This window comes from Dasypus novemcinctus, chromosome 23, assembly GCF_030445035.2.
Source record: "Dasypus novemcinctus isolate mDasNov1 chromosome 23, mDasNov1.1.hap2, whole genome shotgun sequence".
Taxonomy (NCBI): domain Eukaryota; kingdom Metazoa; phylum Chordata; class Mammalia; order Cingulata; family Dasypodidae; genus Dasypus; species Dasypus novemcinctus.
In genome coordinates, this window is record NC_080695.1 from 7,334,705 (window position 1) to 7,359,805 (window position 25,101).

Here is a 25,101-nt window from a genome sequence, read left to right on the forward strand (position 1 = left end):
CACTCCTGGCCCTGCGCCCGTGGGCGCTAACGCCCACCTCTGGGGCCACAGGCCGGTGGTGGAGGCTGGGAGAGCCTTGGTGCCGAGGCCCCCGCCCGCCACGGCCCTGGCCGCCCAGCCCGCGCTCAGGGAGGCGCTGGGGCTCGGCGGGTTCCGGGCCCCGGGCTGCTGGTGCTGCCCGAGCCCTCCCTGCAGCTCATCCCGCAGAGGAGGCCTGTCGGGGCGTGCTCCGCGCAGGGCATCCTCGGCCCAGTGGGCGCCAGCGGCCACTTCTCCGTAAGTACCAGCGGGTCCAGGGCAGAGGCCAGATGCTGTGCTCAGCACATCGTGAACACGCATCCGCCCTGGGTTCTGCTGAGCACGTACCTACTGTGTGCCTGCACCTACTAGGAGCCCACACCCACTATGTGTCTGCACCTACTGTGTGCCAGGGCTGCCGTTAGCCTGCACCTACTGTGTGCTGGTAGCTACCATGCACCAGGCCCCAGTGTGTGCCTGCACCTACTGTGAGCCCACACCTACCATGTGTCTGCACCTACTGTGTGCCTGTAACTAACATGCGCCAGGTCCCAGTGTATGCCTGCACCTACTGTGTGCTGGGCTTTACTATATGCCAGGTTCTGTGTGTCTGCACCTACTATGCAGATCCGCTGTGGGCCTGCACCTACTGTGTGCCTGCACCTACTGTGCGCCAGAGCCGCTGAGCACTGGGTCCTGCATGGCCTGCTGGGGACTTGGGGCAGCGTGTCCCTCTCCTCAGAACCCTCTGCTGAAGCACCTCCTGCGAAGCGCACAGGGACAGCCTCGGCCGCGCCTGCCGCCTCATGCGCCGCTGACGCACGAGAGACGGGAGCGCAGAGCCCGGCCCGGCTGGTACGGCTGCGGGGCAGGTGGAACGCGTGCAAACGGCAGAACCCTCTGGAACACGGGGTGGTGCTCCTGCCAAGTTGGACGTGTCCCCGCCCGCGAGCAGCCCTCCCACCGCGGCGTCCACACCCGCTCGTGAACATTGGGTCATCAGGGCCTGGGATGGCCCCGAGTGGGACCCGGTGGCTGGTCCCCGCGCAGCCGCAGCACGGCGGCAGGAGCCATGGACATGGTGGCTCTTGAGGCATCCGGCGCAGCGTGACCTGCGCACACGCCGCCCCAGAAGAGGCAGAAAGCGAGCCGGGCCGTGGGGCCCGCCGCTCCTGCCACACTGCCCGTTTCCAGGGGTGCCCCCCACACACACGCCGAGGGCACCTGCAGCGAGAACAGCCACGAGAAGACCTTCCCAGAGAGGGCAGTGTGGGCCTGGGTCCCCAGAGGTCCTGGGCCCCTGGAGGGAAGGGGCGGGCAGCAGCCCTACCTAAGCAAGGCCCAGGCACCGGCCAGCCACCCCCGGGACACCTCACCACACCCCATTTAATCTTCCAGCGGTGGGGAAACTGAGGCACAGAGGCTCCACCACTCACTCAGGGCCTTGCCGTTGATCCCAGAAGGACACGCAGGCCCCAGGCCATGGCCCGCAGGCCCCGCCCGGGGCTGGCCCAGTGTGTGACATTTAGAACAAGGGGGGGACGGCGGGGACAGGCCCTGCCTTGCACGACGGGGCATCCGCGCGAGATGAAGGCGGATGATCTCCGGGAGACGGGCCAGAGCCCAGGAGGAAGCACCGCGTGTTTGTGGTGCCAGGGGCCGGGGCCGGGGGCCGGGGGCCGGGGGCCGGGGGCCGGGGGGCCGGGGGCCAGGGGGCCTGGAGTCTGGGGTTCTGGGGTCTGGGTTCTGGGGGCCTGGGGCCTGGGGGCGTGGGGTCTGATCCCCTGGACAACAGGGCCCATTGTCCGGCCTGTGAAAGGCGTCCATTGAGGCTGCAGCTCAGGGGGGGGAGGCGGCAGCAGCTGCCACCAGGGCACAAGCCCCTGCGGGCGGGGTGGGGGCCACAGGGTCCCGGGCGGGCGGGGGCCAGGCCCAGGCGCTGCTCACAGGCACCAGGCGGCGCGCACGGGTACCTGCCCCTCAGGTGGGCCTCGGCCTCACCTGGACCCACCCAGGTCCTGCCACCTGCCCCGCCTCCAGCGCTGCCCGCTTGGCCTTGACCACGCTGGGGTGTCCATGGGGTCAGGGTCGGGGGTGGGCACATCCTCTGGGGCCACCTGCCCGATGCCCACTGCCCACCGGCCGCCCACCTGGGGCTGCGGCTGCCTCTGACCGCTGCTCCCGGCCCTGCCCGGTCAGCCGTCCGGAGCCGTGCGGGCAGAGGGTGGAGGCCAGCCCGGAAGGGGCAGGGGTCGTGTCCTGAGTGCACCCAGCCCAGGCGGCCAGGGGAGCCCGCGGGGCAGGCCCTGGGAAGGGCAGCTGGGGCTCCGAGGGACCCGCTGACCCAGGCCCCACCCCCCCACCCCACCCCCGCTCCAGTCCGCACCGTGCTGGGGCCTCGGGCAGCCGGTCCCAGGGGTGCCCAGCCCTGCGTGGGGACAGAGGGCCCGGGGGGAGCCCCACATGCTGGTGGGCGGCCCGCAGCCCGCCCCGCTCCCAGGCAGTTACTCTGCTTGTTTCTTTAGCTTCTGGTTTAGAACTAATTTTAGACTGAAAGGAAAGTTGCAAAAACATTACAAAGGCTTATTCCGCAGAAAAAGAAAGAAGTGCCGTAACCCTTGGCCCACCTACGAGACGCCCACGGGGAGGGGCGGGGCCCGAAAGCTGGCGCACTCGCGCCCGCACGACCCTGGGACTCGGGGTTCACCTCCCTCGGATGGGTGCGCCTGCGGCCTGAGGATTCTCGCGGAGAGCAGAGCGCTCCTGCGCCCCTGCCACGGCCGACGGCTGCCACAGCCACGGGAGCTGCCACAGCCACGGGAGCTGCCACGGCCAGTACGCCAGCCCTGGGGGCGCTCGCGCCGCACTGCAGTCTAGCCTCTGTGGCCGCAGGCCCCGGGCCCCCCAGGCTGCGTGACTGGATGGCGCCGAGCGCGCCTGCTTGCTGTCTGATGCCCGTCCTCGGGCCGCTGCGTCGCGCGGGTCCTCGCGGTGCTGAGGCGCGGGGTGAGCTGACCGCCGGGCACCTCCCGTAAAGTCGCTTTCCTTCCCTTAGGGGGTCATGGGCGTCGCGGCGGCACGTCCCTCGAGGCCATTGCGCGGTCCCTGGCGGGAACGTCCTCCCCGCATCGCAGTGCAGGAGCCGCCCTCTTCCCCATGGCTCTTCCTCCCCCCAGGCTCAGACACTCGCCCCCGTCTGTGCATCCGGCCGGCCACGCGGGTTATTGTGCTGCTCAAGTGTCCAGCCCGGGCGCCGGGAGCTCGTCCACACAGCGCAGGTTCAAGCTCTTCCCCCGGGGGCCGGGGGCCGGGGCCGCGCTCAGAGCCCCGAGCCTGCCAGGACCCCCCTCCCCGGGCATCGGGCTCCCGCAGCAGGCGTCCCCGAGCCCTGCTTCAGCCCTGAGTGCCCAGAGCAGTGAGCAGGTGAGCAGTGAGCAGGTGAGCAGGTAGGCTGTGAGCAGTGAGCAGGTGAGCGGTGAGCAGTGAGCAGGTGAGCAGGTGAGCAGGTAAGTAGTGAGCAGGTGAGCAGGTAAGTAGTGAGCAGGTGAGCAGGTAGGCTGTGAGCAGTGAGCAGGTGAGCAGGTGAGCAGGTGAGCAGGTGAGCAGGTGAGTAGGTGAGTGGTGAGCGGTGAGCAGGTGAGCAGTGAGCAGGTGAGAAGGTGAGCGGTGAGCATGAGCAGGTGAGCAGGTGAGAAGGTGAGCTGTGAGCAGTGAGCAGGTGAGCAGGTGAGTGGTGAGCAGGTGAGGGGTAAGCAGGACAAAGCCTCCTGGGGGCCCCTTGGAGCCCCCAGGCACTGAGACACCCCCCTTTCCAAGGCGTCTGGTGCCCAGTACCGGGCCCTTGTTGGAACTGAAGCTTCTTAGCCCAGCGCGCAGCGCCGGCGCCAGGGCCCCATCCGCCCCGGCTCATTCCTGGGCAGGCGCAGGCAGCCCCTGCCCCAGCCGGACCCGCCGCCCAGACTCCCTCGCTCTCGGGGCGGCGCGGGGCCTGCCCAGCCGCTTCCCCTTTCTCCTCGGCCCTGGCGCCACGAGGTGCTTCCGCATTCCGCCCCAGCAGGTGGGGGCCATCGTTGCGACTGTGAGAAAACGCGCTTGTGGGGAACCAGGAGGCGGCAGGAAGTGGGCGGGGGCGGGCCGAGACCCCGTGGGAGCCACGGGCTGGGGGCACGGAGCGGGGGTCCCAGCGGCGGGGAGGCCGCGCCTCTGCCTGGCGCCCCCCAGGCCACAGCAGGGCGAGGAGGGGGCTCGGGGCTGGGGGTCCTGGGCTGTGCACGTGCTGGCCGGGTGGGTGGGTGGTGCCCTGTGACCTCCCAGAGGGCCCGTGGCCTCCGCACTCCCCGTCACGGTGGCTGAGCCCTGCACCACGTGCCCCGTGGGTGGGGGCACCCCGCCTCTCGCTCGCACATGGCGCTGCAGTGAGGGCGCCCGGGTGGGGGGCGGGGTCCTGGGAAGGAGGTTTCCACGCCCCGGGGGACAGGCAGTGCGTGGCTCCTCCCGTGGCCTGGGGGTCCCGTCCCCACGCAGGATTCCGTCCCAGAGTCCCCGGGGTTGGCGGCGCCAACCCTGAAAGCAGCGCCAAGTCCGCCCGGCCCGTGGGGGTGCAGGCACCCAGAGCGGCAACTCGGAGCGGGAGCCGGACCCCCCAGAGAGGCGTGACCCCTGAAGCGCCCGCTCGGTGGCCCGGGAGGGCCCGGTGTGAGGCTGTAAACGGCGGGTCCTTGCTGCTGGGCGCGCCGGCCACTTCGTCCTGTCACGCCCGTGCTCGCAGGGCCGTTAACAAAATCCTTTTCTCCTCCACAGCCGCGGGCGCTGTTGTCCTCTTCCTGCCATCCCCAACACTGCCTCCAGGGCCGCTGGAAGCCCCTGCCTCACCGTGGCTGCTGTCACCGTCATGGAGGGACAGCTGCCACACGCCTGCACCCGGACAGCCCGCCACGGCGGCCGGAGACGCGGATGCGGCACGTGGCTGGCCTCAGGCGCCTGCAGGGTCTGCTCCAGGCAGCCACGGCCCCTCGGCCACGGCACTCCACGACCCAAGGCAGAACGCCCGAGGATTCCCGTGGCCCGGGCCCACCCTTCCGGCAGGATGTGCGGGCGGCCCAGGGACGGCGAGGGCTCTCGGTGTATCCCAGGCACGCTCGGGGTCCTTACGCGTTTCCTGGGAGGGGCCTGGGGAAATGGACCGTGCCGGGGCATCTCGGTGTCGGGGTGGGGTCCCTGGGCAGGGACGCTGCCTGGGCTCCCACTGTCCTCGACGCCGCCTGTGCCCTTCGGTGTGGCCTGGGTCCCCAGCACCCCAGGTTCCTAGAACCCTCCCAAGCACACCTGGAAAACACATGCACCCGTTCACTCTCCGAGCACCACTGGGCACCAGGCCTCCTGGTCTGCCAGCCCGTCCCCACTCACGGACCCCAGACCCCAGTGTTCTCGGGAGGGCCCTGTTCCCGGTACCACATCTCCCTGCTCCTAGGACTGGATGCCCATCCCTGGCTGACTGGCCAACAAGAATGAGACTTCCGGACACTTCTGTGAGACACATGCCCTTTGGAGGCCGCCCCTGCACGAGAGGGGTGTGAAATCAGGGCCTGCTGGAGTAAAGCTGCCCCCAGGAGGCGGGGGCCGCACCAGAGACCAGGCCAGAAGGCCGAGACTGAGGCCAGGTCCCGACAGCACCTGGTGAAGCCCTGATCAAGCCGTGCCTGCAGCCAGAGCGGTTACCTAAGCCAAGCCACGGCTGCTCCGCCCGAGCCAACGGCCGGACGTCCTGAGAAAGAACAGTCAGTGCCGTGGCGCCCCAGCCGGCCCACGTCCGCTGAGTCAGTCACCATCTCGTTCTCACTGCGAGGGGCGGGCGCTCTGACGCCAGGGCAAGGGGGAAAGGCAAGGGAGCATTCTCGACGGGCGCAGCGCGCGGTCCACGCTCTTCCTCAGGTGCCCCCCCTTCCCTCCGCTCACACCCACGCCCACGCCCACACTCGGGATCCCGGGGCAGGAGGGAGCTGCTGGGGGGGGCAACAGACTCAAAGGCGATGCAGGGCCATGGGGAGGGGCTGGGGGCGGGAGAGCAGGACATCCGCCGCCCGCAAAGCCCCTTCTCGGCGGGCCAAGGGCCCAGCAGGCCCAGCTCTCCGATGCGGCAGGTGTCGCCTTCTTCATTTTTTAAAAAATTGAGGCAAAATTCTTACAACACCCGATTAATCCTTTAAAGTGCACAACTCAGCGGCATTGAGCATGCTCAGTAGTCGCCCTAGTTCCAGAACTTTCTCATCGCTCCATCCAGCAGCCCGCAGCCTCCTCGCCCGCTGGCACCCTCTAATCCAGCATCTCTTCACCTTCTTTGTTCCACGGACCTCTCCAAGAGGCAGGTGAAAACCACACACCCCACGCCAAGTCCACGCTGTACTGGGCGGTGGTTAATAAATGCGTCGTCAGGGAAGCAGACTTGGCTCAGTGGTTAGGGCGTCCGTCTACCACATGGGAGGTCCACGGTTCAAACCCCGGGCCTCCTTGACCCGTGTGGAGCTGGCCCATGCGCAGTGCTGATGCGCACAAGGAGTGCCGCGCCACGCAGGGGTGTCCCCCGTGTAGGGGAGCCCCACACACAAGGAGTGTGCCCCGTAAGGAGAGCCGCCCAGCGCGAAAGAAAGTGCAGCATGCCCAGGAATGGTGCCGCACATACGGAGAGCTGACACAACAAGATGACAACAGAAAGAGATACTGATTCCCATGCTGCTGGTAAGGAAAGAAGCAGTCACAGAAGAACACACAGCGAGTGGACACAGAGAACAGACAACTTGGGGGGTGGGGAGGGGAAGGGAGAGAAATGAAAAATTTTAAAAATTAAAAAAAAAACCACGTCGTCACTCCCACACCGACACGTCTACAGAACTACATTTTCTGAGCTTCAGCTCCCACTCTGGTGCCCCTGGCCCAGCGCCTGCTTCTCAACCTCTGGGGACGGGCCTGCGCTGGACGCTTCCTGCAGGAGGAGGCGCGGGTCTGCCCGGCTTCCTTCGCGCAGCCGTCACCGCCGAGGCCTGCGGGTTTCCCGCATCCCAGCATCGCGCCGCGTGGCTCGGCAACGTGCCGCTGTGTGCACAGACGCTCGGGCTGCCGGCCACTTTTGGCGCTCAAGCTGCGCCCTGTGTGCCGTGCGTGTCGGGGTCCCTGCTCCCTGGACGCCGGGCCTCGTGGCGTGTGCGGCGCCCACCGGGGCCACTTCTGGGTGCGGTACCCCAGGGCCCACCAGCCCCTTCTGCCCCGAGCAGGAGCCGGCCTTGGCCTCGCCGGCGGCTGTGCTGACTGCCCCGACGCAAAGAGCCTCGCTGCAGGCGCAAGCTCAGACCCACCTTGCCCCTTGCCTCGGTTTCCCCATCTGTGGTGGGAACGATGCAGTGAGAAAAGGAGAAGCTGGAGCCGACAATGCAGCGCATGGGCAGGGCCAGGTCCCGCTGAGGGCTGCCCACTGCAGGGCCCACGGCCCCCGCTTGCCCGCCGCCCCCGCCCCTGCCCAGGGGCTGTCTCCTGAGCCGCAGAGAGGGACCCTGAGGGGAGGGGCAGGAAGTCCAGTGGCCCAGGTGAGGAAGAGGCTCACCTGAGAAGGGCCAGGGCAGGGGGGCCGGGGGCCGGGGGGCTGGGGACCAGGGCGGGGCCTAACAAGGCAGCTGGGAGCGCTGGGCGGTGGGTGAAGAGTGTCCCCCAAAAGACCTCCTGTCCCTGCCCCGCCCGGGGCACCTTATTTGGGACCTGGAGACACGGCCACGCTGGAGCCACGTGCGTCCTGAAAGGACCCGGGCAGGGACCGGGGTGCGGGGGGCTGAGGCCAAGACCGGTGGGTGGCCCCCCCCGCCCAGCAGGCGCCCCAGCCCGGGAGGAAGCGCCCGCCCGCCACGGCCTCCACTCGCGGGCCTGACCCCTGGGTCCCCTCCACGTCCACGAGCTGTCGCGGCAGCCCCGGAGATGCAGGCTGCTCTCGCCCAGGGCCGGCGGCCGCGCAGCCCCCACACGGGCACCCCTGACCAGGCCCACCTCACCCTAGGTGCACGCAGAGGTGGGGGCGCGGCCAAGCCCACGAGGGGCTGAGGGATGGCCCGAGCATGCGGCTTGGGCGGGGTCCAGGTTGCCGAGACCCCAGACAGCGCAAGAGCCCCAAGAGCCACCTCCACAGCCCCTCCGAGACCCCGGAAGCTGAGGCGCACCCCAAAAGCAGCTCAAGGCGCCAGGGGGGACGGGGGGGCCAGAGGGGAGCCCCCACTCAGTGAGGGCCGCACTCCCTGCAGGCCCCAGGCGGGACAGCTCACCCCTGGGGGAGCCGCCCACTGGGAGACAGCGGCCCACCCGCCTGCAGAGCCCCCAGCCCAGTGTCAGAACTGGGGGGCCAGGAGACACAAGGCAGCCAGGCCACACCCCGAGCCCAGCGCCCAGGTGAGTCCAGTGCCCAAATGAGCCCACACCCAGGTGAGCCCAGTGCCCAGGTGAGCCCAGTGCCCAGGTGAGCCTGGCACCCAGGTAAGCCTAGCAGCCCAGGTGAGTCTGGTGCCCAGATGAGCCCACACCCAGGTAAGCCCAGCAGTCCAGGTGAGCCCACACCCAGGTGAGCCCAGTGCCCAGGTGAGCCCAGTGCCCAGGTGAGCCTGGCACCCAGGTAAGCCTAGCAGCCCAGGTGAGTCTGGTGCCCAGATGAGCCCACACCCAGGTAAGCCCAGCAGTCCAGGTGAGCCCACACCCAGGTGAGCCCAGTGCCCAGGTGAGCCCAGTGCCCAGGTGAGTCCAGCAGCCCAGGTGAACCTGGTGCCCAGGTGGGAGCCCAGTACCCAGGTGAGCCCAGTGCCCAGGTGAGCCCAGCAGCCCAGGTGAGTCCAGTGCCCAGGTGGGAGCGCAGTACCCAGGTGAGCCCAGTGCCCAGGTGAGTCCAGTACCTAGGTGGGAGCCCGGCACTCAGGTGAGCCCAGGTGAGCCGGCACCTAGGTGAGCCCAGCAGCCCAGGTGAGTCCGGTACCGAGGTGGGAGCCGGCACTCAGGTGAGTCCAGTGCCCTGGTGTGCCCAGTGTCCAGGTGAGCCTGGCGCCCAGGTGAGTCCAGTGCCCAGGTGGGAGCCCGGCGCCCAGGTGAGCTCACCTGCAGAGTACGGTTCCTGCTTCTCAGGGTGGATGAACTCCTTCCTCTCGTACTTGGCTCGGATCCACTGCTCTCGGAGGAGCCTGGGGAGAGAGGAGGGAGACAGGCTGTGGCCGCCCTGCCGGAACGTTCCGTGGGCCGGACCTGCAGACAGGCTCGTCCTCACCCCCGTGGCGCACGAGGCTCTGGAAGGAGCGCCGCCAGCGCTGTGGTCAGGGGCCCGGCCCCCTCTCGGAAGGAGGCTGAGGCGGGAGCCCTGGGCCCTGCCAGGGACCACCCCCCCAAGCCTGGAAACAGGCCCCAGCGGGAGGTGCACCCCTTCCAGCACCCAGCCCAGCACCCAGCCCAGCGCCCAGCCCGGCGCCCAGCCCACGCACCAGGGGGCCACCCCTCGCATCCATTCCAGAACGTTCTCGTCCCCAGAGGAGCCCCGCTCCCCGCCCACTCCCCGCCCTCGGCCCCTGGGCTCTCCCTCCCTGAACGTGGACTCCGCTCCCGTGGCCACCGGCCGGCTCCTTCCCAGGGCCGCGCTCATCCACTGGGTGCCGCTTTTTGGGGTGACAAGTGGGGCTGCACCCCGGCCCCCCAGGCCACCCTCAGCACCTCCGGCTCTGCCCCAGAGCACGTGCGGACCCCAGTCCTCCCCCCGTCGGGGCCAGTGCCAGCCGCCGCCCCGGCCGCCCTGCCCCCAGTCGTTGTCAGCAAGACCCTCGGCGACTGCCCACCCACTCCTCCCCCGGCCTTCAGTCCCCCCTCAGCTCCTGTCCCCTCCTCAGCTCATCCCCTGCCCCCCTCAGCTACTGCCCCCTTCTCAGCTCATCTCCTGCCCCCCCATCTCATCTCCTGCCCCCCTCAGCTCCTGCCCCCTCCTCATCTCATCTCCTGCCCCCTCCTCATCTCATCCCCTGCCCTCTCCTCATCTCCTGCCCCCACCCCAGCTCAGCCACACTGGCTCGGTCTTACTCCTCCCACTCGGGCCCTGAGCCCCCCGCAGTGCCCCCTCCCAGGAAGCAGGTGGTTTGCTTCCTCCTCTCTGAGTTTTTGCTCAAATGCTGTGTTTTCACAAGGCCTCACCGAGCGCGGCCCCCGCAGCCTGCCGTTCTGTGCCCTCCTCCATTCGCCACAGCGCTCACCAGCACAGCGCACCGTCACCGCCAGCTCTACTCTAAGCCCCCCGGCTCTGACGTGAGCCCCCGGCTCTACCCTAAGCCCCCCGGCTCTACCTTGAGCCCCCAGCTCTACCCTGAGCCGCCCCCCCTTCAGCTCCGACCTGAGTCCCCCGGCTCTGACCTGATCCCCCCCGGCTCTACCCTGAGCCCCCCAGCTCTACCGTGAGCCCCCCAGCTCTACCCTGAGCCCCCAGCTCTACCATGAGCCCCCCAGCTCTACCCTGAGCCCCCCAGCTCTACCCTGAGCCCCCAGCTCTACCTTGAGCCCCCCGGCACTACCCTGAGCCGCCCCCCGCCTCGGCTCTGACCTGATCTCCCTGGCTCTACCCTGAGCCCCTCGGCTCTACCTTGGAGGTGCTAGGCCCACCCAGGGCTGGACACCCCCGCAGGCCTCAGGAGCACACCTGAGTGCAGGTACCTTGAGAAGACACCTGAAGCTGAGGAAGGGACCCCTGCGGCGGCTCCCGGGTGAGCAGAGCCGGGGCCTGGCCCCGCCCCCCAAAGCCGCTGAGCTGGAGGCCGCACGCTGTGCCTCAGCACAGTCCCGGCTCCAGGCCCTTCCATTTCCAGGCAGCCCCCGGAGCGGAGCACCCAGGAAGCCCCCACCCCGTGTGGGCACGGTCTGCCGGCAGGCAGGGCCCGGCTGCGCGGTGCGGCCTCCTGGGGCGGCTTCGCCCCCACCGGCAGCTTGACCCACAGGCGTGCGCTCCTCCGCCGCAGCAAAGCCAGGGCAGAGCCGGGCCTGTCCTCGGCCGGCCCCGGGGCCCCCCGTCCAGCAGGCTGAGCCCCGCCTTCCGTGCACTTCCAGGCGGAGCTCTCCGGTCACTCCGACACCGTGTCTCCACCTGGGACAGCCACACGGGGCCCCTGCCATGCAGAGGATGAGGAGGTGGCCCGGGGGCCCAGTGGGAGGCGCCGGGCGGGAGGCCCCCCGGGGGACTCCAAAGCCCCCACCCTGCACCTCCTCACGCCAGAGCCAGGCACACCAGGTGCCCGAGGCGCAGGGAGGCAGATGCCCTCGTGCGCCCTCCCCCGGCGCAGAGTCCAGGCCCCACCTGCCAAGCCAGGCCGCCCTCAGGCCTGCCCCAGCCCCCCGCAGACCCTCCCTCCCAGCGCCCGGGCAGGGCTGGCTCAGCCCGGAGGGGCCCGGCACCTGCCAAGACACCGGAGTGCTCTGCAGCAGGCAGCACAGCCATGGCGCCCTGGGAGGGCGTGTCCACCTGAGCCGCCCTGGGAAGGCGCGTGTCGCCCTGAGCCATCCTGGGAGGGCGCGTCCACCTGAGCCGCCCTGGGAAGGCGCGTCCACCTGAGCCGCCCTGGGAAGGTGCGTGTCGCCCCGAGCCGTCCTGGGAAGGCGCGTGTCCACCTGAGCCACCCTGGGAAGGCGCGTCCTCCTGAGCCATCCTGGGAAGGCGCGTCCACCTGAGCCGTCCTGGGAAGGCACGTGTCCACCTGAGCCGCCCTGGGAAGGCGCGTCCACCTGAGCCGCCCTGGGAAGGCGTGTGTCGCCCCGAGCCGTCCTGGGAAGGCACGTGTCCACCTGAGCCACCCTGGGAAGGCGCGTCCACCTGAGCCGTCCTGGGAAGCCGCGTCCACCCTGAGCCGTCCTGGGAAGGCGCATCCACCGAGCCGCCTGGGCCAGCCTGTCCTCGCGCTGTACGTGCTGCTGCTTCCTGGACCCCGCTCTGCCTGGCCGTGCGCCCCGTTGTTGAAAGTGGGTACTGCGTCCTGACTGGTATTGTGAACTGCCTACTCCCCTCGAGTCTGTCAGCCTTTGTGCCCCAAATCCGGGGACCCGGGGTCGCAAGTCCCTGGGCCTGTCCGTGGGGAAGCCCCAGCCAGCCGGCCCGGCTCTGCAGTGAGCGGCTCTCGGGTGTCGCATGGCTTTTGAGCTGGGCCCCGGCGGATGGAGGCTCTGCCCGTGCCCGCCCAGCACCGTCCGCTCACGCCCCGGCTCTCGCACCCTCCGCTCCCCCTGCTGTCGCCCCGAGACCCTCCGGCTCAGACCACACAGGAAGCAGAGGTGGCTGGTTCCATGCAGAAGTAAAACCGAGAGCGCAGCCGGCAATGACTTTCGTTCCCAGATGTCGAGATCAGAACCTGGGGCCGCAGGACGGGCCTGTCCTGCCCCCGCTTGCCCCAGAGCACCCGGTGGCTGCGAGCCCCAGGAGGGGGCAGAGCGACCAGCCGGGGAAACCGAGGCCTCTGGGCATCGTCCCGCGGGAGGTGCTGCGGCGCCCGCCCCGGGGCAGCGTCCCTGGGGTGGCCTCGTGGCGGGGCCAGGGGCTGGCCGCAGGGCGTGGAGCCAGCACTTTCCAGAGCCGGCCTGGCCCGGAGGCCCCTTCCTGGAGCAGGCGCGAGGACGCCCGGGGCCGTGCACGGGGCCGGGCGGTGACAGCATGGGGTCAGGCGCCCGTCCCCGCGCCAGTCACTGAGGCCCTGGCACTGCCCGGGCCGGGCCCCGCGCCAGCCTCTCCCTGGACTAGGCGCTGACCGCAGGCCACTGTGGCAGGGGTGGGGTGGGGACCGTCTTCAGGGGCTGGTCAGACGCCGGGCGGCCAAGACGGAGCATCCTCTGGGGCCGGGGGTCTTCATCCACCTGTCCCACAGCACTCTACAGTGTACATAAGTACTCCCACACCTCCTTCAACCAGCGCTGCGTGGCTTACACAGGCTCACACTCCACCACACTCTACAGTTTACACAGGCTCACACTCGACCATACTCTACAGTTTACACAGGCTCACACTCCACCGCCTACCAGTCCACCACACTCTACAGTTTACACAGGCTCACACTCCACCACCCACCAGTCCACCACACTCTACAGTTTACACAGGCTCACACTCCACCGCCTACCAGTCCACCACACTCTACAGTTTACACAGGCTCACACTCCACCGCCTATTGGTCCACTGCTCTCCACAGTTTACACAGGGACTCACACTCACCTCCTACCAGTCCACAGCACTCTACAGTTTACACAGGGACTTGTGGCCTACTTCTTACCAGCCCACCGCACTCTATAGTTTGCACAGGGACTTGTTGCCCACCTCCTACAGTCCACAGGACTCTACAGTTTACACAGGGACTCACAGCCCACCTCCTACCAGTCCACAGTGCTCTACAGTGAGCCCGGCAGGTTCACACACGGCAAGCAGCTCACAGAGAGGGTCTCCCTAGCTGGTCCCGTGTTTCCCGGGACCCCGCACAGCTCCTGGTGTCTGCTGGGGGCTCAGTGCAGGCCCCCACAGACCCCGTGATGGGGCGCAGGCTCGCAGGGCAAGGGCCTGCCCGGCTCAGCGCACACCCCACCCCACCCAGGTGCTGGGTGCAGCCTGGAAGGGGCGAAGCCCACCTGGGGTCCCACCTCTGGCGGGGTCAGGACCCTGTGCGCGTTCCTGGGGGGCGGCAGAGGGGCTGCAGCCAAGTGCAGGTGGCGCGCGCAGGTGGGGCCAGCCGCAGGGCTTGGGTGACAGAACCGAGTCCCCAAATAGCTGCGGCCAGGGCCCTGACTCAGCCCGAGAGGCCGCGGCCGCGCTGGCTGGAAGAGGCCCAACCCCCGCCCCAGAGCGGGTGCCCGCTGGGCCCAGGGCCTGAGAGGCCGAGGAGAGGACAGCCGGGCACAGGGTGGCAGAGCTCGAGGGCAGGCGGGCACAGGGCCAGGGCCTCATTCTCAGGCACGCCTCACTGTCCGGCCGCGGAGGACCTTGGCCAGGGCCCGAGGGCACCTGCTGGACTTGAGCCGAGAAGCTTCCCCCCTTCCTTCCGCCCCCCCCCCGCCCCCCGCCCCAGCACACACAGGGGCCGGGCCGGGGTCCACAGGTGCCAACGCTGGAAGTTTAAAAGTGAGTCAGCAGGAAACGCTGAGCCGACAGGAGTACGGGGCGGGCGCAAGGCCAGCGGGAGGGGTCCCGGGCGCACACCTCCCTGGACAGTGGTGGCCCTGAGGGCCCCGCCCACCCCGAGCCCCCGGACCCCGCCCAGCCTCCCGCGGCCCTTTTGCTGGCGCACTGCGGGGGTGGAGGCCGAGCAGAGGGGCCTTGGGAGCGGCGGGCAGGGGCGCCTCTGCTGGGGTCCTTCCTCAGCTCGCCCCCCGGGCCGTCTGCAGCCCTGGGCCTCGGGAGCACCCGCTCCAAGGAGGGGCCGCTCCGGGGGCTTCGGGCCTCACATCTTGAGCCCCGGGCTAAACTGCAGGGGCCGGGCCGGCCCAGGGCGTCCGGCTCTGGGCAGGTGGAGGGGAGCGGGCGTCCTGGACGGATAACTCCTTGCCCGCCCTGCCCGCCGTCGGAGCCCCGAGGGGCGCCTGCCCTGTGCCGGTGCTGGGGCGTGAGCAGGCGACTGACCACGTGCCCCCGAAGAGCCCCTGGGGGCGCCTGGGGCCCGGCTCTGGCAGCTGGGAGGGCGCGTCGTGCTCGCGGCAGAGGACTGTGCCAGGGCTTTACCTCCACCAGGCAGATGGGGAAACGGAGGCTCAGAGAGTTCAGGGGATGTGGCCGAGGCCATGTTCTGCTAAGCGAGACTTTCAAGCCAGGCCACATCCTCTCTGCAGCCTCCCGCCCCTGGGGGCCTAGCCATGGAGGCGGGGGCCATAAAGAGGGGGGGGCACCCTGCACCCACGCCACTGTCACGGCTGAGCCCGGGTGGGCGCGGACACGGCAGCCGCTTCTCAACTTCCCCCTCCCAGATCATTTTGGGAGCACCCAGGGGAGCCCTGAGCCCACAGGGAGCACCCAGGGGAGCCCTGAGCCCACACGGAGCACCCAGGGGAGGCCTGAGCCCACACGGAGCACCCAGGGGAGGCCTGAGCCCACACGGAGCACCCAGGGGAGGCCTGAGCCCACAGGGAGCACCCAGGGGAGCCCTGAGCCCACACGGAGCACCCAGGGGAGGCCTGAGCCCACAGGGAGCACCCAGGGGAGGCCTGAGCCCACAGGGAGCACCCAGGGGAGGCCTGAGCCCACACGGAGCACCCAGGGGAGCCTTGAGCCCACAGGGAGCACCCAGGGGAGGCCTGAGCCCACACGGAGCACCCAGGGGAGGCCTGAGCGCACAGGGAGCACCCAGGGGAGGCCTGAGCCCACAGGGAGCACCCAGAGGAGGCCTGAGCCCACACGGAGCACCCAGGGGAGGCCTGAGCCCACACGGAGCACCCAGGGGAGCCCTGAGCCCACACGGAGCACCCAGGGGAGCCCTGAGCCCACAGGGAGCACCCAGGGGAGGCCTGAGCCCACACGGAGCACCCAGGGGAGCCTTGAGCCCACAGGGAGCACCCAGGGGAGGCCTGAGCCCACACGGAGCACCCAGGGGAGGCCTGAGCCCACAGGGAGCACCCAGGGGAGGCCTGAGCCCACAGGGAGCACCCAGAGGAGGCCTGAGCCCACAGGGAGCACCCAGGGGAGGCCTGAGCCCACACGGAGCACCCAGGGGAGCCCTGAGCCCACAGGGAGCACCCAGGGGAGCCCTGAGCCCACACGGAGCACCCAGGGGAGCCCTGAGCCCACACGGAGCACCCAGGGGAGGCCTGAGTGCACAGGGAGCACCCAGGGGAGCCTTGAGCCCACAGGGAGCACCCAGGGGAGGCCTGAGCCCACAGGGAGCACCCAGGGGAGCCCTGAGCCCACACGGAGCACCCAGGGGAGCCCTGAGCCCACAGGGAGCACCCAGGGGAGCCCTGAGCCCACACGGAGCACCCAGGGGAGCCCTGAGCCCACACGGAGCACCCAGGGGAGGCCTGAGCCCACAGGGAGCACCCAGGGAGGCCTGAGCCCACAGGGAGCACCCTGAGGACGGCCAGCTGGACCCACAGCCTCCACCCCATAAACCAGCTCCAGCTAGAAGGAGACGCACGCTGGGCCCTGGGGGCTCCGAGGAGACAGCCAAGGCTGGCTGTCCCCACGGTGCTCCAGGGCCCCTCGCCCCGCGCTGGCGGCTCTCCCTGCCCTGGACCTCGAGACCCCCAGAGGCCGTGGCTGCCGGGCCTGGGCCCCGGGGCTGCTCCGTGCCAGCCCCGATGGACGCTGTGACTTACTGGCAGTCGGAGAACGTGGGCCGGTAGTAGAAGGAGGGCACTTTGGCCTCGTAGGTGGCTCTGGCGGCATCGTTCCCGTGGGAGGCCATGAACTGCAGGAAAGAGAGGGCAGGGTCAGAGCCGGCACCGCCCGCCCTCCGGGCACCCCACTGCACATAGGAGATCCAGCCCCCTGCCCTGAGGAGTCACGTCAGAGAGGGAGGCCGGGACGCCCAGGGAAGGTGCCCCTGGCCCGGAGGCTCAGGCCCTGGGTGGGGGCAAGGACGGGGAGTCCCAGCACAGCCCCCGGAGGGGCAGGGCCAGCTGCGAGGCACCCCCGCCTGAGACGCCCCCCGTCTCCCACCACTCACTCGTTCACTCGCTCAACAAACATTCAGCAAGCTGCCGCCCTGCTGGACACGGCGCGGGGCCCCGGGAGACGCGCGGCCTGCAGAGAGGAGGCGCATGATGGCCACCCATGGAGGGCACTAAGAGGGGCTGAGCGGGGAGGAGACGGCGCCGGGGGAGAGGTCTTTACATGGGGGGCTCGGGCCGACCCTGAGAGGCCGAGAGCTGGGCACGCGTGGCAGGAGGGCTCCTGGAGCGGGGCGTGGTCCGTGCAAAGGCCCTGGGGCAGGGGTGGTGCCGCCGGCCTGGTGGCCCTGAGGGATGCGCCGGGCAGAGCGGGCCCACATCACACGGCGGGGAGGCCCCAGCAGCCAGAGCACAAGGCTGGCAGAGGGCTGCTCCTGGGGTGCCCCCTCCCCAGGACCCCCGAGAGAACCCCTCCCCCTCAGTCACAGGAGACCCGTGAGGGCCTCCAGGGAAGGCAACAAGCCATGAGCCGCCCACAGGGGCTGGCGGGCACAAGGAGAATTCTGGAAGCAACGGCTTCTCTGTAGGAAGAGCAACAGGAGAAGGAGGAACCTGCTCGTGGCAGGAGCCTCAGTGACGAGACGCCAAGAGCGCGCTCAACGAGGCGTCATCAAGACGTCTGCAAGAACAGATGCACGCGCTCTCCGGGAGGTGCAGGAAACCCGAGACAGGCACCGCGTCTCCCCGCCTGAGCCCACAAATCTAATGCAGTGCCCCCCAAAACAACACTGGAATTTTTGGAGCTAGAGGTGATTCCTTTGAAAAATTAACTAGCAAAAGTATTCTAGAAAATTCTGAAAATGAGGGAGGAAGACTCTTCCCACCAGATAGTAGAGCAATTGTCAAGCTACTATCAAGAACACCGAGCACTGGCCAGCAGTCAGTGAAGCAAACTAAAAACCTTCAGCCGCAGACTCAGATTTAACACACAGCAAGCACAGCCTCTCGGCTCAACGGGGGGAAGCAGGTGATTCAGCAGTGGTGTCAGGACAACTGGGAAACTGTCTAGAGAGAAATGAAGCTGGAGTCACACGTCCTTAAAGTCAGTTCCAATTGAGTTAAAGATTTAGTTTCAGAAATTAATTGAACAGGGAAGCGGATGTGGCTCAAGGGATAGAGCATCCGCCTACCATATGGAGGGTCCAGAGCTCAATGCCCAGGGCCTCCCGACCCGTGTGGAGCTGGCCCACGAGCAGTGCTGCCGTGTGCAAGGAATGCCGTGCCATGCAGGGGTGCCGCCACGTAGGGGAGCCCCACGCACAAGGAGTGCGCCCATAACAGAGCCACCCAGCGTGAAAAAATAGCAGCTCACACGGAGAGTTGATGCAGCAAGATGACGCAACAAAAAAGAGACGCAGTTTCCCAGTGCCACCGGATAATGCAAGTGGACGCAGAAGAACACACAGCAAATAGACAGAGAGCAGACAACAAGGGAGGCGGGAAGAGAAATAACTAAAATAAATCTTTAAAAAAAAAGAAATTAATTGAAGAATAAATGCAATCGCTAATATCACGGACGGTTTATTAGAAGACTTTTAGGAAAATACACAAGTAAAGGTTCGTGACCTTGGATTAGGAAATGGTTTCTTAGACAACATCAAAAGCACAAGCGACAAAGCAGAAAACAAACAAATGAGATTTCATCCAAACTCAAAACTTTGAGCTCAAGGGAAACCGTCCAGAAGGAAAGCGAAGTCGATGAACGGCAGACGTACGGCACTGAGCCAAGACGTCAGACACGAGAGGCCGTCGAAACGTGTGCCTCTATTTACACGAAATGTCCAGAGAGGAAGTCCACAGAAACGGAACACCGGCCGGGGGCTGCTGGCGGGGTGGTGGGCCCCAGGGGGTGTGGGCGTCTCTCTGGGGTGACAAATGTCTCTGCCATTAGCTGGTGGTGACGCTGCCCGAGCTGAACAAGCTGAAACTGCTGAACCGTGCCTGCGACGAGGGGAACTGTGCACTGTTGTTACTAAAAATACCCGTCGAGGGCAGAGCAGCCTGCCACGTGGCACGAGCCCCAGCACCGCACAGCGAGGCCTGAGGGCTCTTTAACAGTATTTTCCACGACAAGACCCACCAGGGCAGTCAGGCTTTCAGTTAGTACGCAAAGGGGTAACGTCCCTGGTCTGTAAAGAATGTCCCCGACTTCATTCAAGCAAGGGCCTAATTAAGACTCCACTGAGCCCGGGCGTTGCCCCTCGGATCAGCACGGGGCACCGTGGCTAGCGCAGGGCCACGGGGGCACTGAGTGACCTGGCGGCCAGGGGCAAACCCCTCGAGCCTTACGGCCGTGTGACCTTTGACCTGGTGTTTCCACTCCTGGCACTTGGGCTCCAGACGACCTCCCGCGTGGGCGGCACAACGCACTGCGCAGGTCTCCACAGTGGGGAAAGAGAGAAGCCGCGCAGGGGCCCACCCGAGGGTGCCAGTCGGGTAAACTGAGGCTCGCCCACACGAGGAAAGTTGTGCAGCCACCGGGCAGGGGCAGGGGTCCTCCATGCACTGGTGAAAATGCACGCGCACACACACGCACACGTGAGCACGTACACACCTGTACACACACTTGCACATGCACACATGGGCACACATGCATGAGCACACACACGTACACACACCCGCACACACACATGAGAATGCACACACGCGCACATGAGCATGAACACACTCACACATACACACGCGTGGGCACGCGCACACACACGCACACGTGAGCACATGCACACTCACACACACGCTTGCGCATGTACACGTGGGCACACACACATGAGCACTCGCACACGCACGCACACGTGAGCACATACACACTCGCACACACGCTTGCGCATGCACACATGGGCACACACATGAGCACACACACACGCACACATGAGCACGTACACACTCACACACGCTTGCGCATGCACACATGGGCACACGCATGAGCACTTGCACACACACGTGAGCACGTGCACACTCGCACACACGCTTGCGCATGCACGCATGGGCACACGCATGAGCACGTGCACACGCACGCACACACATGTTCACAGTCCACGCACTCCTGGGCGCTACCCGGAGCACGGCTGCCGGCTGCCTCTGGGAGGAGCTGGAGGCGGAGTCGGGGTGCTGCGTCCGGGGACCCTGCTGCTGAGCTACGTGCTGTGCGCACTTACTACTGAACTACCAAAATACGAGAAATGAGGCGTAAACGACCCAGATGCCCGTCCAGAGACAAGAGGACAAGCAAGTGGAACAGGCTCGGCCGGGAGAGGAATGAGGCTGAGACGCACGGTCCAGCACCCCCACAGCCTCCAGCCGCGCCCATCTGCCCACCTTCCCACGAGCACTTGCAGGCGAAACCCGGGCTCCCCAGCAAGCCGCTCCTGGCCCCTGCTGCCCCACAGGACCCTGCCGGCCGCCCCGTCCAGGCCTCCTGCCTGCCTCAGGCGGGGTAAGCGCGGGAGATGGCGAGCACCCCATGCCTCGGCCGCCTGCGTCCTCCCAGGAGGGGGTGGGAAGGTGGGACCCGAGCCCTGGGCGCATTCCGACTCGGGCCTCTGACCCTCTGTGCCCCCAGGGAGGGCACGACACGGGCACCTGCCCATCCTCAGAGGGAAGCTGAGGCACAGGCAGGCCCCGCCTGGCCAGAGGAAGCTGACACGGAGCCCAGTGCCCAGCAGGTCGGGGAGGAGGGCCCGCGGCCGTGACCAGGGTCCAGCGTCCAGCCTGGCCGGGGCCCGGGGCCGTGACCAGGGTCCAGCGTCCAGCCTGGCCGGGGCCCGGGGCCGTGACCAGGGGGCCAGCATCCAGCCCAGCCGGGGCCGTGACCAGGGGGCCAGCGTCCAGCCCGGCCGGGGCCATCACCAGGGGGCCAGCGTCCAGCCCGGCCAGAGTGTGACCAGGGGCCAGCGTCCAGCCCGGCCGGGGCCATCACCAGGGGGCCAGTGTCCAGCCCAGCCGGGGCCATGAGCAGGGGCCAGCGTCCAGCCCAGCTGGGGCCGTGACCAGGGGGCCAGTGTCCAGCCCGGCCGGGGCCGTCACCAGGGGGCCAGCGTCCAGCCCGGCCAGGGCCGTGACCAGGGGCCAGCGTCCAGCCCAGCCGGGGCCTGCAGGCACCCGCTCTGAGGCTTCAACGTGCACTGGGACGGCCTTGTAAGTGCAGGTCTGGCTCAGCGGGGCAGGCGGGACAGCCTGAGGCTGCATTTCCAGCCAGGTGCAAAGACTGCTCCCTGGAGCAAGCTGATGACTGCCAGGTGGGGTCGGAAGGCGGAGGGCCGGGGCACTGGGGTGCGCCAGCCCAAGGCCCTCCCACCACCGCCACAGCAGTCTCTGGTCCGGGCCTCTACCCGCCCTCTCCAGGGCGGTCATCGCCCTGCAGTCCACCCCGCACAGCCGCCAGGTTGCTGGTAATACAGGCACAAAACTTGCCGCTCCACCACCCAAAGCCCCTTGTCCCCAGCCTTCTCTCCCGCAGGGGTTAGGTCCAGCCCTCACTGGGGGCCAGGCCTGCCCGTTTCCCTCCCTGCTCCTGCTGGCGTCTGCCCGGCTGCGATGGCCTCTGGGCTGCCCTGCCTGCCACCTGGCCTGAGCCTCTACCCCTCCCCCAGCAACACTGGGCCAGCTGCTGATGTTTCCTGGGCATGCGTCCAGGGGACAGTGACTGCATCTGCCTGTCTCAGCACTCAATGCCTGGCACACAGTAAGTTCTCAATAAATCTTCACCAGAAGAATAAACGAATGAGTGGATGGAGGGATGGATGGAGGGATGGATGGATAGATGGATGAATGGATGGATAAGTAGGTGGATAGATGAATGGATGGATGGGTGAGTGGATGGGTAGGTGGGTGGCTGGGTGGATGGATAAAAGGATGGATGGGTGGATGGATGGGTGGGTGGATGGGTGGGTGGGATGGGTGAGTGGGTGGATGGGTGGATGGATGGATGAGTGGGTGGATGGGATGGGTGTATGGATGGTGTAGCAGTTAGATATGGTTATGTTCCAAAAATAGATATTGGATTATGTTTGTAGTCTGGTCTGTACCTGGGCATGATTAAGTTATGATTAGTGCTTTGGTTAGGTCACATCATTAGGGCATATCCTTTGCCACGCAACCAAGGGGTGGGGACTCACAGATAAAAGGCACGGCAAAGGACAGAGGAGAGGGTTTTTTATATTAGAGTTTGATGCTGAAGCCTTAAGCTGGAGCCCCAGGAAGTAAGCTCACAGAGGAAAGAGAAGCCAGCCCCAGGAAGAGAGGAGCCCTGAGCCCAGGAGGAAGTAAGCCCTGGGAAGAGAGGAGCCCTGAACCCAGAGAGAAACAAGACCCTGGAAGGGAGGAACCCAGGAAGCCTGAGCCCTCACAGCTGTCGGCAGCCATCTCGCTCTACACGTGAAAATAGACTTTGGTGAGGGAAGTAACCTATGCTTATGGCCTGGTATCTGTAAGCTCCTACCCCAAATAAATACTCCTTATAAAAACCAACCAATTTCTGGTATTTTACATCTGTACCCCTTTGGCTGACTCATACAGATGGGATGGGTGGGCGGATGCATGGATGGGTGGAAGGAGGGATGAATAGGTGGTGGATGGGTGCATGATGGATGGATGGATAAGTAGGTGGAACGATGGATGGGATGGGATGGGTGGGTGGATGGGTGGGATGGATCAGTGGGTGGATGGATGGATGAACGAAAGGATGGATGGTGGATGGATGGAATGGGTAGAAGGAGGGATGAATAGGTGGTGGATGGACGGATGGATGGATAAGCAGGTGGAATGATGGATGGGTAGGTGGGTGGATGGATGAATGAATGGATGATGGATGGATGGATGGGATGGGTGGATGATGGGTGGATGATGGGTGGGTGATAAGTAGGTGGTAGATGGGGTGGATGGGTGGGTGGACCAGGATGAGTGGACGGGGGATAAGTAGGTGGGTGGGTGGATTGGAATGGGTATCTGGTGGTGGGTGGATGGAGGGAAGGATGAGTGGGTGGCTAGGTGGATGAAGGAATGTCTGTCTCCTCCTTGCGGCTTGGACTTTAGTATTTCATAGTCCCCACGAGGATTAGCACCAAAGCCTCCAGCTGCTTTCCGGCCAGCCCTGCTCACCGTCCTCTGAGTCCCTGCTTAGCTCCGGGTGTGGGGCTGCAAGGGCCAAGGACCCTGAGCGTCCAGTGAGGCGGACGTGACTCAACCAGGTGGGCTCCCGTCTACCATATAGAAGGTCCAGGGTTCGATGCCCAGGGCCTCCTGGTGAGGGCAGGCTGGCCCACGTGGAGTGCCGGCCCACGTGGGAATGCCCCCCTATGCGGGAGTGCTGGCCAACGCGGAAAGCTGGTGCAGCAAGATGACGCAACAAGAGACACAGAGGAGAGACAATAAGAAGACGTAGCAGAAGAGGGAGCTGAGGTGGCACAAGAGAGTCATCGCCTCTCTCCCACTCCGGAAGGTCCCAGGATTGGTTCCGAGAGGCGCCAAATGAGAAGACAAGCAGACACAGAAGAACACACAGACACAGAGAGCAGACAATGGGGGCGGGGGAGGGGGGATAAATAAATAAACCTTTTAAAAAAAGAAACCCTCTGGCATTCACTCATCCATCCGTTCCCTGACAAGCCCCGGCAAGCAGAGCGCACGACTCGTGCTGCACGGGAGGCCCACGCCCCTGCCCCGGGCCGCACAGGCCCCTCTGGGGCCGCCCAGGCCGCCTGGGCCACCCGGGGCCTCCGGCCGCTCCGCCCCCGCCCGTGCCGCCCGGCGCCCCCGCGGCGCCCTACCTCCACTTGGGCCTCCTCCCAGGTGTCCAGGCGGACTGACTTCACCTTGCTGACCTGCGGAATGTTCCGGTGGATTCCGGAGCAGCTCAGGCAGATGAACACCCCCAGGGTGTGGGAGGCCCAGTCGGGATCTGGAGAGGAGAAGCCAGAGGTTCAGGGAGGGCCCCAGGGAGCCCGGCTCGAGCAAGCGCGCCTCCCGCCCAGTCGCCCCGTCTGCGCCGAGAGGCCGGGCGAGGCGGGTTCACGGGCCCACGGGCTGCACGCAGGGCCCAGCTCGGCCACAGGGCCCACCGCCCGTCCTCCCGGCGCCCCGGGTGCGGACGAGCCGTCCTCGGACACCTGCTGCATTCGCCACCTGCCCGGCCCCACGCTGGGCGCCGGGACCCCGGAGCCTCCCCGACGCCCCGAGGCTGATGCACGGGCGCCCCCTGCCATCGAGGCCAGCGCGGGACTCGCCCATGGCCCCAGCACCCCCAGGCAGAGCTGGGCACCCACGGCCCTGCCGCGGGCGGCCCCGAGGGCCTCTGAGCACACGGCGAGGTACAGCACAGGGGAACGCCCAGGGCGCGCCGCCCTGACGGCATCCCGGTGTGGACGACCCGGGCCATGAGGGGCGCCGGGCCGAGGGGCGTCGCGGGGTGGGCCGCGCCCGGGCAGCCCCGACGCTGTGAGGCCAGCGCCTGCACCGTTTAAAGATCACACATCATTTCTTTTTCTTCCAAAATTTCTAAACTGAAAAACAGACAAAGGACTTGAACGTATTCCGGAGAGGCTATTCCAGGGGCCAGGACGTGTGTGAAGCCATGCCAGGGTCCCCGGCCATCAGGACACACCCTGGAAACCACAGCGCGGCCATTTCCCACGCACTAGCACGGCAACTCCTGAAGAAAGTGAGCGCCGGGGACCGAGGGGGCCAGGAGCCCCCTGCACCGCGGGGAAGGCGCAGCGGGGCAGGCAGGCGGCGCGGGGGCGCCTCCCAGGACAGGCAGGGGCAGCGTCTCCGCGCCGCCCGAGTCCCAGCGGGACGGAGGCGGGGTGGCCGACGGGCAGGCCGGGGCTCCCGTGGTACCCTCTCGAGGTGGAGCGGCCCTGCCCGTGGCGGGGAGGGTGGCGGGGAGGGTGGGCCCGAGGCCCGCGTGGGGGGTACCGCTCGGCCGTGCGCGGGAAGCGCCAGTGCACGCTGCAAACCCGCGTTGGGTGAGAGGAGCGGACGCGAGGGGGAAGGGCACACGGCTCCCTTCCAGGGGCTGGGAGAGCAGGCGCAGGGCAGGACGGCGGGAGGGGCGGGGGCGCCGCGTGCTGGCTTTAGCAGGTGCCTTGCGACGTCCGGTGTGCGGTCAGTTTCATCACGACTCATGTTCCTATGTCAAGGACAGATACAGCCGCACGCGAACAGCCGTCGGCCTCAACGTGGCTGGGCGCTGCATGGACGCTTCGGAACGGCCACGATTCCTAGTAGAACACGGCCACTGCAGGGACAGCGCGGGGGCTGGTGGCGGGGTTCTCGGCGGCGGCCCGTTTGTTGATCCCGTCGTGGCGTCTGCGAGGGAGCGGGTGGTCTCTGCGAAGGTGTCGTGCCCGAAACACGCGTATCGGCAAAGGGCCCCGGTCGGCCACTTCCTCCAGACCCACACACAGCCCTGGCGGT

At 67.2% G+C, this 25,101-nt stretch overlaps 1 protein-coding gene across 2 annotated transcripts in view; it reads right to left on the bottom strand.

The window, feature by feature from the left end:
• The window catches only part of ADAP1 (ArfGAP with dual PH domains 1), a 42,562-nt gene that overhangs the window by 9,901 nt on the left and 7,560 nt on the right, over positions 1–25,101 (bottom strand). For both annotated transcript variants that reach the window (XM_058285681.2, XM_058285682.2), the window contains exons 2-4: positions 23,454–23,584; positions 16,336–16,427; positions 9,136–9,218 (exon numbers count right to left, since the gene is read on the bottom strand). In XM_058285681.2, coding sequence (XP_058141664.1) covers positions 9,136–9,218; positions 16,336–16,427; positions 23,454–23,584 — 306 coding nt within the window. The remainder of the gene's footprint in view (positions 1–9,135; positions 9,219–16,335; positions 16,428–23,453; positions 23,585–25,101) is intronic.